The sequence below is a fragment of the Etheostoma cragini genome, chromosome 5, assembly GCF_013103735.1.
Source record: "Etheostoma cragini isolate CJK2018 chromosome 5, CSU_Ecrag_1.0, whole genome shotgun sequence".
Taxonomy (NCBI): domain Eukaryota; kingdom Metazoa; phylum Chordata; class Actinopteri; order Perciformes; family Percidae; genus Etheostoma; species Etheostoma cragini.
The window spans coordinates 23659135-23677458 of NC_048411.1; the positions used below are offsets into that span (position 1 = coordinate 23659135).

General features: G+C 38.5%; 1 protein-coding gene across 1 annotated transcript in view; it reads right to left on the reverse strand.

The window, feature by feature from the left end:
* Window positions 1-1058: 1058 nt before the first annotated feature.
* Window positions 1059-18324, reverse strand: part of castor1 (cytosolic arginine sensor for mTORC1 subunit 1) — a 22955-nt gene continuing 5689 nt past the window's right edge. Inside the window, exons 2-9 of the mRNA XM_034872406.1 lie at window positions 14139-14209; window positions 10760-10953; window positions 9245-9380; window positions 6444-6567; window positions 5670-5786; window positions 5379-5461; window positions 4443-4537; window positions 1059-2094 (exon numbers count right to left, since the gene is read on the reverse strand). Coding sequence (XP_034728297.1) covers window positions 2023-2094; window positions 4443-4537; window positions 5379-5461; window positions 5670-5786; window positions 6444-6567; window positions 9245-9380; window positions 10760-10953; window positions 14139-14209 — 892 coding nt within the window. The 3' untranslated portion in view covers window positions 1059-2022. The remainder of the gene's footprint in view (window positions 2095-4442; window positions 4538-5378; window positions 5462-5669; window positions 5787-6443; window positions 6568-9244; window positions 9381-10759; window positions 10954-14138; window positions 14210-18324) is intronic.

Below are 18324 nucleotides of genomic sequence, written 5' to 3' on the forward strand. Positions count from 1 at the left end.
CCACTCCTCCACTTACGGATCCTCTGCCAGTTTCAGCCGAGTTTCAATTTCTCTCACTTAGTGATACGGTGGCGAGTTTAAAACCACCCTCTCTTCCCCGTAAGATTCTGCAAAATTCTGTTTAAAATTGTCCTGGGTCTATCACTCGTGATAATCTCTTATACCTAACAGGCCCCTGCAATCTCTGTTCCCGTATACTTTAAACATTTTCAGTTGTGTTTCATCTCCTGAGTTGTAGATAAAGAAAATTCTGTATCTTACTAATTTTCACATAGTAGTTGTAGCTAAAATTTCATCTCTGACAGCCTATTCCAAAAGCTGTAATGTATTGGGTTAGATTAATCTTTAGTTAAGGAAGGCTTCAGGCATTAAGACCAGGACCCCTGCTTTTGACCAGAATGTCAAGTAACTTGTTTGCTCCCGTCGTTACCGTTTGAGGAATATCCTTGGTCTTTCTCCATCCCCGGGTGGAATGGAGATTTAAAGAAAAAAGAAGCTTTAATCTCTTTAAGACATGGCTTGTCTGGGTCGACCTCTAGCTCACCCAGTAAAAATGTGCGCCCCATGTAGGTTGAGTCCTTTGCAGCAGCCCGGGTTTGAGTCCGATCTGCAACCCTTTGCTGCGTGTCCTCCCCATCTCTCAACCACCTTTCCTGACTATCCTCTGTCACTATAAAATAAAGGGAAAACCCCCCCCAAAAATATCTTTAAAACAGGTCTTGTTTTACCACATCCAAGACTCAAAATCAAAGGTGATGAATATGTTTAAGGTAGTGGCTCCAAAACCTCCGTTTAATGCAGGAACAGATTATGAACCACAGGGAAGTTCTGAAAAGTAATTATTAATAATGCAATCACTGTACGTCAACGGTGTTCAATTCCTAATAAAACCATACATTGACTGTAATCTTAACTTCATATATTTGACTCATGAGGGATTAATAAACTAAGGCATAATCTGAGGTAGTTAATATTTGTCAGAAAACGCAGTTGGGTTGTAAGCATTTTCCCTTTAAGAATTTAACTGGCTCATGCCAAGAAGTCAACAAAGAGTACCTATTTTCAATACTTTTTATTGGATGAAGCAGCACAAACATTACAAATGTTTACAGAATACTTTTACTTCAAATTGTACAAAACTTGTACCAAAGAAAGAAAATCTAAGTCCTAATAGGTTAATAAAAAGTTTATTGTGCAAATACAAAATAAGACCTAGTGTCATTGACCTTGGCTAATACTATGGTTCAGAAATGACCTCTTCAAAAGAAATACTGACCAAGCATACGCCCTGCTTGACAACACTTGAATTAGTTTTAATACACAAGAACTAACTGCATTGTTCACAAACCAAAACGAGTGAGTCCTGTTGTCAGAAAATAGAAATTCTGTTTTGTTTTGCATAAAATGATTTTAAGATCAGCATTCTTAGAACTTCCTTGCGTTTCACAAATGGAAAATTGCAATTTGTGCAAGTGGCCTTCTATTCAAAAAGAAAATAATTATTTCAGACACATGGCATTAATATATGGACATTACTGGAAGACTAAGTTGTGTGTTTATAGCACTGGTAAAATGTATGCAAGTGTGCTCTGCTGTTTGTAGTAAAATAACGTTATGAACAAATCAGACCACGTAATCTCAAGTCCTGCGTAAGAGAGAAAGTCTATCTTGTGAATTTGAATGTGCAAGTGTTGTGTGTGTGTGTGTGTGTGTGAGTGTGTGTGTGAAGGAGTGACTGTGCATTTTGATATGCATATGTGAGCTTGTGGGCCCCCTGAGACTCAGTGCATCCTGCCTTAGATAGGTAAGACAGGAGGCCTCACAGACCAACTGTGTATGCACACCATAAAGAAGCGCTTCTGGTGTTCAGAGCAAGTTTGTAGTAGTTAATACTGCTGGCGATGCAGTGTTAGTCTAGGCACAGGGTTAGCCTCTTTTCCTAGTGGCCTGCCACACTTGGCCACTGGAGTGAGAGACGTCATATTGAGCCAGGATCATCCAGCTCAGACCGGACTTCAGAAATCAACTGGCGGCTGGTTCTTTCCTCTGATGTTGGAGCATGCCTGTCACACTCACTATGTCCTCCTCAGGGACCTAGAAAATAAGTTAAAGCAGTGTGAGTTAAGTTTTCTCCTCCTTACGGGCAGCGGAACAAGCTGTAAACACAATGTTATAATGAAGTAACTATGGTGAACATGTATTAGGAAAATCCAACCTTTAAAGAACACCAATTTTCTTTGTGAATGAATAATAATATTGTAAATAAATAACTGTTCTTCCTTAAGATACAGGGTATAGAATAAGTATACACACCCCTATGTTAAATTCGCATAGAGGCAGGCACATTTTTATTTTTAAAGTCCAGTTATTTCATGGAGCCAGGATATTTTTTCATTCACAAAGAAAATTGGTGTCCTTAAAAGGTTGGATTTCCTTATTTTCTTTTAATTAAGGTATTAAGATCAATTTCCAAAAGATGTTTTTTTTAATGCTCATTTTAAATAAACTTCAGCATGGGTGTGTAACCTTATGCAAGCCACTCTATAGCCTACAAAATCCTGGATTTTCAATTCTAAAAGTTGTATCCAAAGTTATTGTAGTGTTTGACTGTTCATACCACATAACCTTCATCATACAACCCATTTTCACAACAGTTTCCAACGAGGTATAGATTTTAACTATTTTTACAGAGTAAAAGGATCTAATGTATATCTAGAAGTTTTCCCAGCCTACCTTGCAACGATCATTTCCCCTTTTTGCACGGTTTACAAGAAGTGTGCAAACGGAAGTCGCTGTGATGTCACAGCTAGTTTTTTTAATCAATGGAATTAGCTATTACTAGGGCGGTCTGTGGTTAACATGGATCCCACTCAGGTTAAAAGGTTCCGGTAATGATGAAATATCATGAGAATGATTAAGTGCAACAACCTTCAATGTTTAAGACTCAATGACATGCTGGGTTGCATAACACAGCTATGTAAGCAAGTTACACACTCACAGCATTCTGAAGGTAGAAATGTAAAAAGAACCATTAAATAACATGGGGAAACTCAAAGACTCAACATCATGTTGTACATCCATCCTTCATTTTGTTCACCTTTGGTCAGTATTTGATGACTAGGCTGACCAGCCCAACTTTCTCAGACTAGAAAGTTGTATGAATACATCCCATTGCAAAGAGGAAGGAGAGTAGAAAGAAACAGGATTTCTATTAATGCAGTAATATGAAGGACTTGTTTCATCCCCGGTGCACACTCTCAGTCTTAGGGTTTTATAGTTTAGTATTCAGTACAGTTGAACTTTTTTGCAAAAACCTTCAAACTAACCCACAAATTAAGGTTAAGGGTATAGTGACAAGAAAGCGGCATAGCAATATATTCAGGGCTTTAGGGCTTAGATAAGTCTACTACGTCAAAGACTAAAAAGTCAAGGTGACACCAATCAACAGAAACCACAAAACAGTCTGAGGAGATAAGAGTCTTCTCTAACATAAAGATGCTTAATTACTTAAATTTGGCTTTTCCGATTACCTTGGTGACAGATATTTTGCAATCAGTTTCTGGATAACATTTCTTAGTAATATTCAAGATAATATGGGTGGCAGGGGTTGTTGACTAAGTTAGGATGTGGTTTCTATTAAATGCATCTGCGTCTGTGTGGTAAATGGTAAAGCAAAATCTATACTGAGATAACTGAAAAAAACGTTTGAAATGGATATACCATCGCTATTTTTAATTTGTTTGGGCTGAAAAAGATTTTGACATTGCATCAAAATCTCTAACCTAATTTCTACTACATCTTAACTGAAGAAACCTTTATTATTGCCTAAATAGTGTATCTGTACATTCCACGCAAATATTGTAATTGCTAGGTAATTAAACAAATAATGTCCAAAATTAGATGCATCTTTAAACACACCATACACAACACAATAAGTTTGACATCAAACTAAAGGACCAATTGATTTTTGTCTGAATATGTTTGATCAAATTCTGACTCCAAACGGGTATATTTTAGGCAAAGAGTCTAAATGAGATAAGGTTTAAAAAGTGCTTCATTTTCTAAATCATACAGCATTTTGATCAATTTGCAAATGCATGTGTGCGATACAGGATTTAGAAAATCAAATACTTGCTAATTAATTTGAAGAATTTTTTTAAACAAACAAGCATTTACAAGCCATATTTCTTTTTTTATCTTCTCAAATTTATAGACACATTCTCAAGCTGATTTGGAATCACCTGCCTTAAGTGTTCCTCATGATTACACCTCACAGGAATGCTGGTAATGTGACATATTCTTGGTCTTTATCTGTCTATAGCTCCCACTTTACAAAACAAGAATCTGACCAAGAGTAAACTTTTGAGTCACAAATGGGTCGAGGTTAAGACTTCCATGACGAATGTGGTGCCGTGATGATGGCGAAAATATTTTGGACTCACCAGAGCATGGTCGAAGCTGAAGGTGCTTATATAATAGGCAGAGATGTCGCTGTCAGCCAGAGGCTGAGATATCTGGGCCACTATACCACATTCATCTAAAAACAGAGAATGGAGTATTAGTACCACAAACATTAACAGGTGTTAATTTAAATTTAAAACCTTTATTGCATAGAAATATAACCACATAACATAAAATAGCTCATATTTTACCAATTGTTGCCATATTGTTATAAGTCTGTTCTCTATGTTCTATGGAGTGCGAGTAAAATATGGTACATGTAATTTAAAAACAAAACAGACACTACTAATGGAACCATTTACATATTTTAGCAAAACACTACCCAATCCCTTACAAAGTTAACACCTCAACTCACAAAATACATACAAATTAAAAAAAGAAAGAAAAGAAATTGACACTATTTAAAAATCACATCTGCGTCAACAACAATGGAAATAAAAAAACTTGCAACAACATCTTGGTAAAATGAAGACTCCTAAAACAATGTTTTAAGTGTATTGTTTCAGAACCACAAAGTCATTGATATAATAGTATTAGTGCATTATGTAAGAGTATTCCAGTCACATGGAAAATAACGGCCCGACCCAAGGACCGGTTCGGGCCGACATTTCCCGCCACAATCCTCGACCGTGGCAAAGGACAGTATTAATTAGGTGATCGGGACAAGAAAGTCTTCAGTAGGATTCCAGGGCTTTGATTACGTTGCTGCCTTGATCTGTTACCCACACTATTTGGCTTGATTTTTAGGCCGAATCTAAGCTCTAGTTGGAGTTGGACCATTTCTGATTGGATTTATGCCACTAGTCAGACACCAAGGCTGTTCCAAAAGTAGATGGAGCTTTCCCCTCTGACTGACGTGCTCTAAACTGTAGAGTAAATTACTACAATTTTAGGTATTTAAAAGAAAGTGGCCTCACCAAAGCCCAGCGGTTGTCCCCCTATACGGACCATTCTCCACAACTCCCCGGAGGAGCTGGTGAAGAGAAGATCGGCAGGAAACCTAGAGCACAAAGATCATGCACTGATTACTACCAAGCAACCAAGAACAAACATGCACAAGAGCATTCCAGAGACAGACAGGGGAATACCCTCCAATATAAAAATGTGTTGGTGCCGCAACACCGTATGTGCCATTCCAGCGTTTAAATGTGCATTCTTAAGATGTCAAAAGGTGGACTTGGCCAGTGTAAGGTGATAGGACTCCTTACTGTCTCTGAGCCTCAGTGTCCATCACCAAGGAGATGTAGCCATCAATGAGGGAGAAGGAGAAAAACTTGATACAGTCCAAGTCCTGGTTGGGAGACGACTGTGCATCCTCTTTAGGACTACAGAGAAAAAAACAGACATTTGATGACATTACAGAAGCAAAAGTAGCCGATATTATTTAAAGAAATGTGATTTATATATTATTAATTATAATAATAATAATAATACAGGAAGTAAATAATACACAGAGATAGACACCAGTTATTCAAAAAGGGATAAAACACAATGATAACATTTTTTTTAAATATTTTTTGGGATTATATCTACAATTTGGATTTCTATTATGATCTGCTAAAGACCTGTGGAGTAAGGCAGAGAGGTTATTTAATGTTCCATTTCCATTTTATAATATTTTAAATCGAGCTATTTTGGTAATCCAGGTGAACTTCCTCTTTGTGTTTCTCTGTCACAGGGCTTCTCAATTGATTTTTTGAATTAAAATAACATGAATTTTAAATACTTTTGATTCTAAAACTACAAAAAGAAAATAAGAGCAAAAGAAAATAGAGACAAATATTAGCCTTGTATGTAACTTTCCCTGCACAATAATCCCACTAGTCAATAATTAACACTAATTCTCTATGTTGACCCTGAGTGGCTATCTGCCATTATTATTGTAAAAAGCCAAACGCCGGTGAGATGATGTCTAGCTTGGATCATGTGCTGCCACCTTGTGTTTCAAAGAGGTACTGCAGTGGTGTGAGCAAGTTCCTCACCAGTTGGAATAAAAGAGGACGTCAATGAGCGTGGTGGCGATGGACGGCAGTGTGTCTGGGTCCAGAGACATGACACAGAACTGGTTCTGGGGGATCAGCACTGGGTGAACTGTGGCCTGGATGGCTGGAAGAGCAGGGACAGTGTTAGTTTGTAAAAATGAAAAGCTGAACTAGAAGTGTTTTTTCTGAAAAAAGCATAACCAACAGATGCACTGAAGATTTTCCTTTCTTATACGCTTACATATTTCGATTTAATAAAAATAGAAAAAAAAAAATCATAGAAAGATCTTTTGAGACATTTTTATAAAGGTAAACTGTAACAATCCGGTCTTCTTCAGGCATTTTAACTCGAACCGTTTACTAGGGGCTGGATTTCCTGTTTTTCTTTACATTTGGATTATGCAAAACAAAAATGGAATTGCCAGTGGGTAAAAGTTTCCAAATTATTCTGACACATGGAAAACGTTTTGGTCTTTGATGTTGACATTAAGCTGACATTTTAGGGATGCAAAGATTTGAAAGATTGTGAAAGGGTGGACATATTTTGTCTTCGTACAGCATGTTCTGTAACTTCATGATGACGTAAAAATAACTTCCTGTATAGGGCCACAGTGATTCAATGAAGTTCAAATATTGCTGTTGTTTAAAATTTGGTGTGGACACAGCCTGTTTGCATTGTTTCTTTATGTAATCTCAAATACAGCAATATTTGTGTCAAACATGGCTTTGTTAGGCACAACAGGTGTCCTAGCAGCTTCCTCTAGCTATAAATACATATTTCATTTTACTCTTTAGAATGGCACACATGGTTTGAATATTGTCAGAAAAGACCGGGCTTGAACAAAATACCTACCGACAATCACTCTTGTTTCTGTACTTGTATAATTAATCGGTTTCAATGAAGTTTTTCTCATGGGGCTATTTCTAAAACAAAAATCTACAACAAAATCATGATGTCTATTTAACATTTATTACGCACACTGAATGTTGAATTTAATAGGGAACACATGGTTACTGGATTCTCTTATAACTTAATTTCTTTTTTGATTTTCTAATAAAAAAAAAAAAGTGATTTATTAAACAGCTTTTATTTTCTAGTGTGATCATGAAAATAATTACACTACATTCTTAGGAAGCCTGCAGTCTGTTGTGCAATACTCTATTTAAAAGAATATATACAGTGTATTTATGTCTCGGGTAATGTGACTGCCTTACATTCAAATTTGAGCTGTGCAGAGTTACAAAAATACACATTTCAGACTTTAGAAGTGCCGGAGCGACTACAGGAAAGTTTCTCAAGTTTTTTAAAAAGCTGGTTCTCCACCGTTACTAGTACAGTTACTCCTACAATTACGCAAGAACAGCAATAATGCTTGTTTCACTTACATCTGGGTTGTGACCTGTGACTATCAGACGGTAAAATGAATGGACACAGCCACGCCGTAGATTTCCAACAGAGACCAGTGTAGTCTATTAGAAGCAGTTATTCGGAGAAGGCTGAGCGCTACTGCGAAGCCGCAAACTGAGCTTGATGACGCAGATCTGATGTGAGCAACCTGTCTAAAAGCTGTAAGTCTTCTGGTAGCTGTGCCAAGAGAAATCTCCATCATTTTGAATCTTGCAGAGACGGAGAGTGTAGATATACAGAATGTAAGGCAATAACATAGGCACAGGCTAATCATTGCTAACTAAAATGCTAGTTAACATTAGTAAGTTGACTTAAACAGCTAAGTCAAAACTGCCTGCAAGCTTCTCCTGTACTGTACGATAATTCCTCTACCATGAGACAGAAAGTCACATGGTTAGGACACAGTCGTTAGACTATTTTTACAAAAATGTCTGCAACGAAGCAATAACGTGAGATACAAGGTAATAGAGCCTTTTTTACATTGTTGTGTTACTTTAGAAATAAACAACAGACATATAAGAGTCTTTAAAAGGACGCATGGCATGAGAATTTCACTTGATGAGGTTTTTATTTTTTAACTTTAATACGAGTTCTAATACGAAAATGAAAGCTCAGATGTACTGATGTGGAATCTTGCTCCTTATGAGGTCTGGGGAAAGGTTACCCCCCCTTTCTCTGCTTTTCCCGCCCAGAGAATTTGGCCCACCCATGAGAAAGAAAGAGACATCATGGCTTTCAAACTAGCAAAGTGGTTCCCTCCTCCTCAAAAGCTACAGACTCAGAAATGGCACATACTAAGGAAAGCTCTGTGGGACTGGCTCTAGTGGCTGTTATTCTGCACCAAGGTAGAATTTCTGGAAACTTCAGATACGGTATTAGGGGACCACTATACATAATCACATCTGCGTCAACAACAATGGAAATAAATAAACTTGCAACAACATCTTGGTAAAATGAAGACTCCTAAAACAATGTTTTAAGTGTATTGTTTCAGAACCACAAAGTCATTGATATAATAGTATTAGTGCATTATGTAAGAGTATTCCAGTCACATGGAAACAATACACTATATATAAAAGCATCCAAAAAGCACCATGTCATGGGACTTTTAAACACTTCAGATGTAAAGTTATTTGCTGTCAAATTGATGCCAAAATGAATGGCAGAATGCTAACGGCAGGTTATAGCTCCTTAGCATCAAAATGGCTCCATAGGAGGTACGCTTTGTGCAGACTCGCTTACCCCCTTGGTGACTATAGATCACTTCCTGTTTGATGAGTAAGTCTTTTAACTTTGCACAAAAAACCTGAAGGTGGTGCTAGACCTCTGAGACATGCTCGATCAATACCTGAGAGGTAAGGGAATCCATACTAAACAGGACAGCGACCGATACCTTCTTTTCCGTTCTTTTGGAGGCCATTGGAAACATCCTGACAAGGCATAGGGACCGACTCTCCTCCCACCTCCTTGTAGATATTGAACTCCTCCTCCAGAGTTCTGATGACTACAGACAGATCTTTCTCTCTTACCTACACAACACACATGTGGAGCATAAATGTCTACAATGAGTTCATTTGCCATACAAGGTCAGTATGCATTGTGTCCTTTGAGCAACACTGGCTCATTTTTAAAAAAAAAGTCCCATGGCATGAAAATTTCCCTTTGAGGTTTTTTAAACAGCCTTTTTTTAAAGCTGAATTTCAGGAAAGAGACTTCAGACATGGTATTATGGGACCACTTAGGTCTACATAATATGGAGGAAATATTTACTCATAATTCAAATTAAAAGTTCAAGAGATCAAATTAAAAAAAAAAAGTATTTTACTATGCTACTACTCGGAAAAATCCTGCCATAATTAAATTTAAAAAATAAAAAGGAAACAAATGCTTAAACGGAAATCTTTGATTGATTGAGAGAAACATCAAATATGAAACTCAAAATGGAAAATAGAAAAGCTTAAATGTAAATACTTAAAATATAATCTTTATTTGGAAATTGCCGTTGCTGTCAAAAAACGTCTGACGTGAGAGCCAGTGATTCTCAGAGACCCCGCTGTCAGCTGGAAGTCTCTCAACACCCCCCCCCACCAGCCTTTGGGCCACGCCTCCTCATTTACATTGGCAGGTGTCATGTCAAAATGAAAAGCCAAACGTTAAATCGAGAGTGACATTTTAAACTTCAACTTTTCATACAGTCATTTCCAAATGTAATATTATAAAGTACAAAGACTAAAATAAAATAACTTTTCTTTATTTCAGATTTCAATTTAAGTATTTCCGTTTAAGCTTTTCATATTTTATGTTTCTCTCAATCAATAAAAGATTTCAAATATTTAAGTTTAAGTTTTCCTTTTTCTATTTTTAATTTAAGTATGGCATGATTTTTCCTAGTAGCATCGAAAAATAAGGTTTTTAATTTAATCTTGCTTGTATTTTTTTGAACTTTCAATTTGAATTATGAATAAATATTTACTTCATAATATAAAAGCATCCAAAAAGCACCATGTCATGGGACCTTTAAGAGAATATATGAGCTCAACCAGCAAGTGGCCCATTAATATACTTGCTGACACAAACGTCTGTCAAGGTGTTATCTATTTTTGCTCACTTAACACTTTTGCATGTAATATATCAACTAACCTTTAGTGCCCTCAGCTCTGTCTGGAATTAATTTTGTCTTTTTTTTTTATCTAGCCGAGCTCAGAAGGTGAAAGGCTTTACTTTGCAATTACAGGTCTGGAGTTTTTATACGAGAGAGTTTAGAGAGTTGGAAAAATTGCTGAGACATGTCTCTAAATGTAAACAGCTCACTGTGCTTCTTTCATTTTGAAAAAATATATTAGTGAGCACCGTTTAGACTGGAGTGGAATAAAAATAAATAAAAAAGACTAAAGTAGATGACACTCACCAGGATAAAGTCGGTTTGATAAGTGGAGAGCATGAAGACAGAGACATGCTGCTGGGCCAGAGGGGCGATGACCGACTTGGCGATCTTGGTCACGCCAACAGCCTGTGAGCTGCTGGAGGAGTTGCCATTGGAGACCACGTTGAGCGGCAGCCAGATGGAGCTTTCCACCTTGAGATGCTCTGAGGGCTGGAGCTCTGAGTGGAGTCAAGAAGAGAAAGATGGGTCAGTGAGCATAGGCACAATATCCATGGCCATTCATGTTTTTAAGTGAACATGCTAAAATAACAGGGATTTGCCAGTCAAAGATCTTTCTTTTCTATGTTTTGGTTTCATCAGCGTTCCAATAACTACTGTATATTTCAATGTGCAGCAGGTCCTAACAATACATTAAAAATAAGTCTATTTTGATGCCATTGATGCTGTTTAAAAAGGGGCACTCCACCCATTTTTCTAACAGGGTACAGTCAGTATTACTCAACCTGGGGGGGGGGGGGGAATTATGAAGTCTGAGTAGGACTGTCAAGATAAAAAGTTTAGCTGGATGATAAATCGTCCAAGAAATTATTGAGATAAAACGATAACATTGTGTATACTGTCTCTGTTAACAAAAATGGAATATAAACCAAACAATCAAAAACAACAAATAAAATGGAAATTAAAAACCACACACAACCAAAATGACAAATAAAATGGATGGAAACAAAATTGCACTTTAAAAGAATATTAAAAATAGTCTCAGGCTCCAACAGAGTGCCAAAGAGATGAAGCCGGCCATATCCCAAAAGCTTTGTTTGTTGACTAAACGCCCCAGTGATTGTGTTCTGTCGGGGAGACGGAGACGGACCATCTGTTGTAGTTGTCTTTTCCAGCTCGGAAAACTGCACCGGATGATTGTGTTTTAGGTACATATTTGCATTGCCCACATTGCAGTTGTTGCGTATGGCTTTGAAACCAATTACATATTTTTTATTCCTTCAACTCTCAACTAGCGTTTTCCCCTCAGGCGGCACTCTGTGGTAGGTTACTCATGGAATCCTGCCTACCCACACAGAGATCATGACGCTGACACCTTGTTACGCTAAGGAACCAAGAGTGGCCATCCAGTCTCTTAGGTAGAGAGAGAGAGAGAGAGAGAGAGAGAGAGAGAGAGAGAGAGAGAGAGAGAGAGACAAGGAAAACAAGCATTCAAATGGAAAATATCGTGGACGGACAAATTATCAACCTCATTTTTATTTATCATAAAAATTATAATAAGGTCTGATGAAATACGCTACTTTATGGGAAATGTAAGATGCAGTTGGCCTAGAAATCTAGACGCAGCCTTGCGGAAGCAAATGTAGTTTGCACCTGGGGTCAGTGTAGCAACTCTCCGTTGGCTTGTGAGCTGGAAACACCAAACTCTGGTCAGGACAATCACATTGTGTATAGAGTCGGTGGGCGGGCTTAACATAATGACGGCAGAGCTGCGTGAATTCCCTGTTACTTGAAAACAAAGAAGATTGCTGCTGCTGCTAGCGAGCAGCGACTCTGGAAGACTCGGAGTTAAGCACTGAAGTTATTTTAAATAAGGAAGATGTGTTCGGAGTTTTGCCCACCAGATATGGCAAAAGTTTAATCCATCAACTAGCGTTGCTCTGGTTGGTTGCAGGAGCAGTGTTGCAGTGTTTTTGGAACTTAAAAAACATCAGGATATCTTGGCCTTTACTCCACCAATTTTGACTATTGAAATCATAACTGCAAACACTCCTAGTGCCAGCATTACGTGATATGGTATTTAAAGTCAAACAGGGCAACTAAGCTCTAAAGGAAGCCAGTAATAAAATGTAACCTGCGTGAGTATAAAATAACAAACACACAAAATTGTTCAGTTATATCTCAGTGGAAAAAGTCTTAAAACAAAGCTTGAACAGCCAAACTACACCAATGAAGGGGGACAGCTTTCACAAGTCAATACAAACCATCAAGGAAATGACAGATGTACTGTTTACAACCAACTGTCATGCACCAACATTTCTATAGCAACCACAATAGTGACTTGGTAACTTCAAAGTGAAAGAACCTTTTGGATGAAGGGTTAAACCACATGACAACGTTATGTTCCCGGTGATACACTTTTAAAAGGTTTGTGAAGGTGTAAACTACTAGGCAGCTGTAAGTAACAACTTTTTCTTGATTGCTGCACAGTATAACATAAACGCACTTCCTCTCCCCCGCCGTCTGCATCTTCCTTTTTCATTCACCATAAAGTACCCCTGCTATTTATATGGCACAGTAACACAAGTAAAGCTCATGTGTGTAGTGGGTTTAAAATAAAAAAAATAATGGGTCAGAGGTCAAACAGGGAGATCACTCAGACGCAGCTGTAACAACTTTAGTCTGTAAGCCAAAAAGTCAAACCAGGATATTTCACTCTCTTTCCCCCCCCCCCCAAAAAAACGGACAAAAAACCGGGAAACCGACTCTATCCAGAAACAGAAAAAGATGCTGAAGCAAAATCTACTGGGGTGATGCTAATTGAAAAGGGGACCCCAATCTTTTCAGAGTGTCACTTAAAGTCTCAAACGAATACATTAATAGCTTCCCAGCTCTTCATACACTGCTCAAGTGTATGATGGGGGGGGGGAGATTCCTGAACGCTTAGTAGGAGAGAAAACTTACTTTTGCATGTTTAAAATCTCAGACACCTTCAAAAGAGGCACAAACATTTTCATTCAGCTAACTAAAAGCATTACCAAACGGTGTGTACTTCCTGCACTGAATACTCATTTTCCTTAACCGTCTTTCAAAGAGCCCCTGTTCTGGTTGGCATAAATTTGTCACAGACGGCCCCTTGTGGCTTCGCTACACCAGCTTTTACCTCTTAAAATAGGCACTCAGTTAGAAGGAGAGCAAAAGAGACAGAGAGAGAGAGAGAAACAGAGCACCCGGAGGCAATATTTGCCTTTAACAACTACATCTGTGTAAAAGGAATAGACAAAAATGGCTGGATGAGGAGTGGACGGGACTACAACATGTTTTGCTGTGGCCGGACTAAGGGGAACATTTTAAGAGGGTCTAAAAAGGAATGTCAAGATTGCACATTTAAAGTGTAAATTTGTTAGAGTTCCCCTTCAAGTTTCCAAATTTGAATTTGCTGGCGGCTTCCCTAAAACTTGTTTGGTTGACGTTCTTCAGTGCATGTCTTGCAACACGTTCCATCAGTACAAAATGTTAAAACCAAGGTACAGTGCATTCATTTCTTGTATTCTACCTGGCAAACACTACACTACACTACATAGTGTATAATAGTGGTATCAGTACAAGTGAGACTACAGCGGTCAGAGTGTAGCAGGACAAACTCCTGCCTGATGAAAGATGTGTGTGCACAAGGGTGTTTTACCTTTGAACCCTTCCTCGTCAAGGACAACTGTGTAGTTCTCTGGCGTCTCCGTCAGACTGAAAAACTTACATCTGAAACAGGAGAGGAAGTACAGATGAACAGAGGCATGCGGTTTAGGTAGATAACATAAAGAGGAGAGAGGAAGGAGAAAGAGAGTAGAAGAAGATTGTTATTCATCAGAACCGGCTTTATTGGCCAAGTTTGCGCAAACACACAAAGAATTTGACTCTGGTTAATATTACCTATCCAAGTATAACACTCACTTAACATATAATAAAAACAGAAAGGACAGTAGGAAATATAAAAAATACAGTTAAGTATGCAGTAAAAAAATATAATAGAATTTAAAAATTTACAAAAAATATACAGCAACAATTGAAAAGAGAAAGTATGGTTTGAGATTTAAATATCCACATAGTGCAAGGCAGTTTAGCGCAATATTAATTATATTAATAGAGAGATTGAAATATAAATGAGGTAGATGAGAAGAATGGTGTTGGTCAGTGTAAATTGGGGGCTATTTCTGAGCGTTCAGCAGAGTGACTGCTTGGGGAAAGAAAGTGTTTTTGTGTCAGCTGGGAATGGCGAACAGTGCCCCGTTTCGCCTACCAGAGGGAAAGAGGTTGGGACCAGGATGAGAGGGGCCTGCAGAGATTTTTGCTGCCCTTTTCCTTTTCCTGACATATGCAGCCAACAAAAGGAAGTTACCAGGAATCAAGTAAATAGGGTTCCCCAAAATCCACGCTGGCTTCAGGACTGTCTTTCATTGTATAAACACAAGACCCAAGCTCAGTAATACGCCAGCATCGCGCATTTGTCTACAGCAAATAGTGGGTAACACATCAATCTAGGGCATTGCTTCAGTTACCAACTGCTTAATTCAAGGAAAGACCGGGCAATGCTTACGGGATGTTTATATGCATATGCACCACTCTGGTCTGCATTTTGTTGGCTTTGAGTCATCCACCAATCCGCAATTTTGGAAAGTTACTTTTGCTTCCTTCTTATACTTTGTTTTGAAAAAATAGCCACTATGGTTAACTATTTGGAGAGACTGTGCAGTTTTTCCAGGTGTTGTCATTTGGGATTTGCACCTTTACATTCCTTGATTACAATGTACTGGGCTAGGGTTAGTAATCTGTAATATTTGCATCTTCATCAGGCTTGGGGCCAAAAGCATTTGCTTTCAAAGGCTGTTGCTTGGCATGGCCACAGTGTTTGATTGTTTGAATGTTGTCTTTGTGGGTAAAAAAAACTAAATAGGCCAAAGGGATTTGGTACAGGTTGAGGGAAAACGGGTTGGTAAAACACACATTTTCTTGGATTACATCAGCTTTTAAGGCCATTATACTTCAAATCAAATTTTTGGATGGGAGAAATTCTTGTTCTATATGGCTCTCTATACTTACCATTCCAGGCTTTCCTTTTTAGCTTTCAAAACACTCAACTCAAACTCTTAAGGGCTTTTCGCTTTCTCAGGAAAATGTCCTACCACTCTTAGGATTACTACTTACAGACTCTTTACTCTATACTAATTTAATAGATTTAGGAGGAGGAGTTATTCTGGCGCCCAGGGGAACAAGAAAAACAAGTCCAGTTTATTTTTGTCACATACTGGAGCCCTTCTTTTTTTTTTTTTTTTTTGGCATTTTCTGCCTTTATTTTTGACAGGACAAATGAGGACCCAAGGAGAGAGAAGGGGAATGACACGCAGAAAAGGGCGGCAGGTCGGAGTTGAACCTGGGCCCGCTGCGTAGGAGTAAACCTCTATATATGGGCACCAGCTGTACCAACAGAGCTATCTGGGCACGATACTGGAGCACTTCTATTTCTGGTTGAATGATGAGTGGCAAGCAACTGCATTAGAAATTATGTTTTTCATTATTATTATTATTATTATTATTAAAACTCAAACATAAAAGCCTAAAACAAGAGGAGAAAAGTCGACTACAACTTCTAAAGGATTACTATGGTTAAAAATAATCACTCACTTAAAATAGTGTTCGTTTTCAAATGACAAGCTGAAGATTACATTTTGTAGAAACTTGATCAAATAATTAGCAATTTAGGTGGGCTTACAATCAGGGGGAATTTTACAAAAATTTGGAAACAGTGCTGCCAATTGGGATCCCGGTCTGATTGGCACCTCTGACAAACTTCTTCTGCATAGAGTGGGCAGCTGATGCTCACAGGTATTGTAGAATTTAGAGCCAGCACCATACTGTTTTCAGAAACATAATAGTTTAGTAAATGTAGTATTATTTAGTTATCCAAATCTATATTAGATAGGGCTGCACAGTTAATCAAATTTTAATCCCAATCACGATTTTTACTTCCCACCATCAAATTTGCGTAATCAAGCAATTTTGTTTTTAATGCGTCATTTCACAGAACGCTTTGTGTTTTTTTGCATAGCGCATGCTCCGTAAACCGCTGTCTGCTCATGTTTCAGTCAGTTGCTCCCTGCATCACGCAGCTTAGTTTCAAGATGTTGACAGTCACAGAGGACAGAGTAACGGGAGGAAAATTCAACAGATAAAAGTCGTTTAGACATTGGTCTCGAGGTTTACAAGTTTACCAGTTACGCAACATTTTGTCCCGTCTGTGTTATTCAGACAACTGCAATGAGCAGTGCTAGTCGGTGGCGGTGCTAGTTAGCTTCTGTTAGCTCACAGGCGCTAGGGCGCGAGTAATATTTTTCCTCGCTAATGTCCTTGCTAATGTCCTCACATCCGCTGCAATGTTGTTTACATGGATATGGTTTAATTTTGTGTTACATGACACATTTCTTCTGTAAAGCCGTGCCTGTGTTTGGATCTCTCCTCTCTCTCGTCTTACTCTCCGCGCTGCTACACAGCGGCCGCCGGTCCACACTTCTGACATTTTTCTACAGTTTTAATTGTTATTAAAACAGCTGTATTTTGTAAAATGAGGGGCAAACCTGTAATTGTACCAGTGTTTCCGCTGGTAACTCGGCTATTGCGGCGGCCAAGGCAAAGAACACAGAAGAAGTTATTGAATGCAACTAACTTCAGTTGGTAGAGTAACAACGTGTGAGACAGAGCTGCTGGAATAATCGTGATTATCATTTTGGCCATAATTGTGCAGCCCTACTCCAGGATTACTGTTTCTATGATGAGAAACACTGAGAATATCATTGAAAGAAAACTTTACTTTCCACAACTATTGGCTCATCCCTTTTTGCAACTCTAGAAGACCAAATTAGGTGAATTTTTAAGGAATAGTTTGAGCCTTGTTACCGTACAGTACTATCTTTTTTGGTAGAGACAAATTATATGCAATTTCTACACAGATGACCTGGCTTGTTTTCTTTGAAACCCTAAAAAGGAAGCGCTATATATTCCTGTTTTTCCTAAAACGCCTCCCTGGAGTTACACTTCCTCTGCTTATCAGTCAGCTGAGGCTATTACAGTAGAAGCCTGAGAGTGCAATACTCCTGACTCAGCAAAAAGTAATCCCTGCCATGAGATGGGACAATTGCCATCCAGAGAGACAAAGAGAGAGAGACAGAGAGCGAACACTGTAACGCTAACTACCAGCTGTGCTAGTGAGTTCCGCCGGCCCATTGTGTTACAATACCCCCCTCCTTTCCTGTTGACCTTTCACCTTCCACAGCTCGCAGTTTCCTGCAGGTAGTGTGTGCCAAGCATCTATCCTGCCAGTTAGACTGATCAAGTGTGGAGCTGTATGTGGTGTTTCTTTAGAGAAGACAGCAAAGGCGCTTATATTACACCTGTTAAGGAAGGCAAAGCTCAGCCGTGTGCTGTCAAGCAACCTAAAAGAAATCCATCTGTGGGACAACTGTGCTTGTTTGGTTTCCGGTTGGTGTAGAACAGATATGATGCTTCACCTAAGCTTCATTATGGAATACTGACAAGCCAACAGGGAAATATGTTTGCCTAACATAGTTTTTACAATCTCTATTCAGTCCTCTACTGTCACTGTCACAGTCAAAGGAAGATTGCTATTACCTACAATCGGTAGGCTACATCTCTGGAATTCGTAGGAAGTGAAAACTTGTTATCTCTTGTTGGGGAAATGCAATACACATTGACTTCTATTTCCTTCCAAAAAAAAATGAGACGGCTTAATAACAATAAGATATTTTAAGTTATATATCACTTAGAAGAAAGAATAAATGCATGGGGGGGGGGGGGGGGGGGGG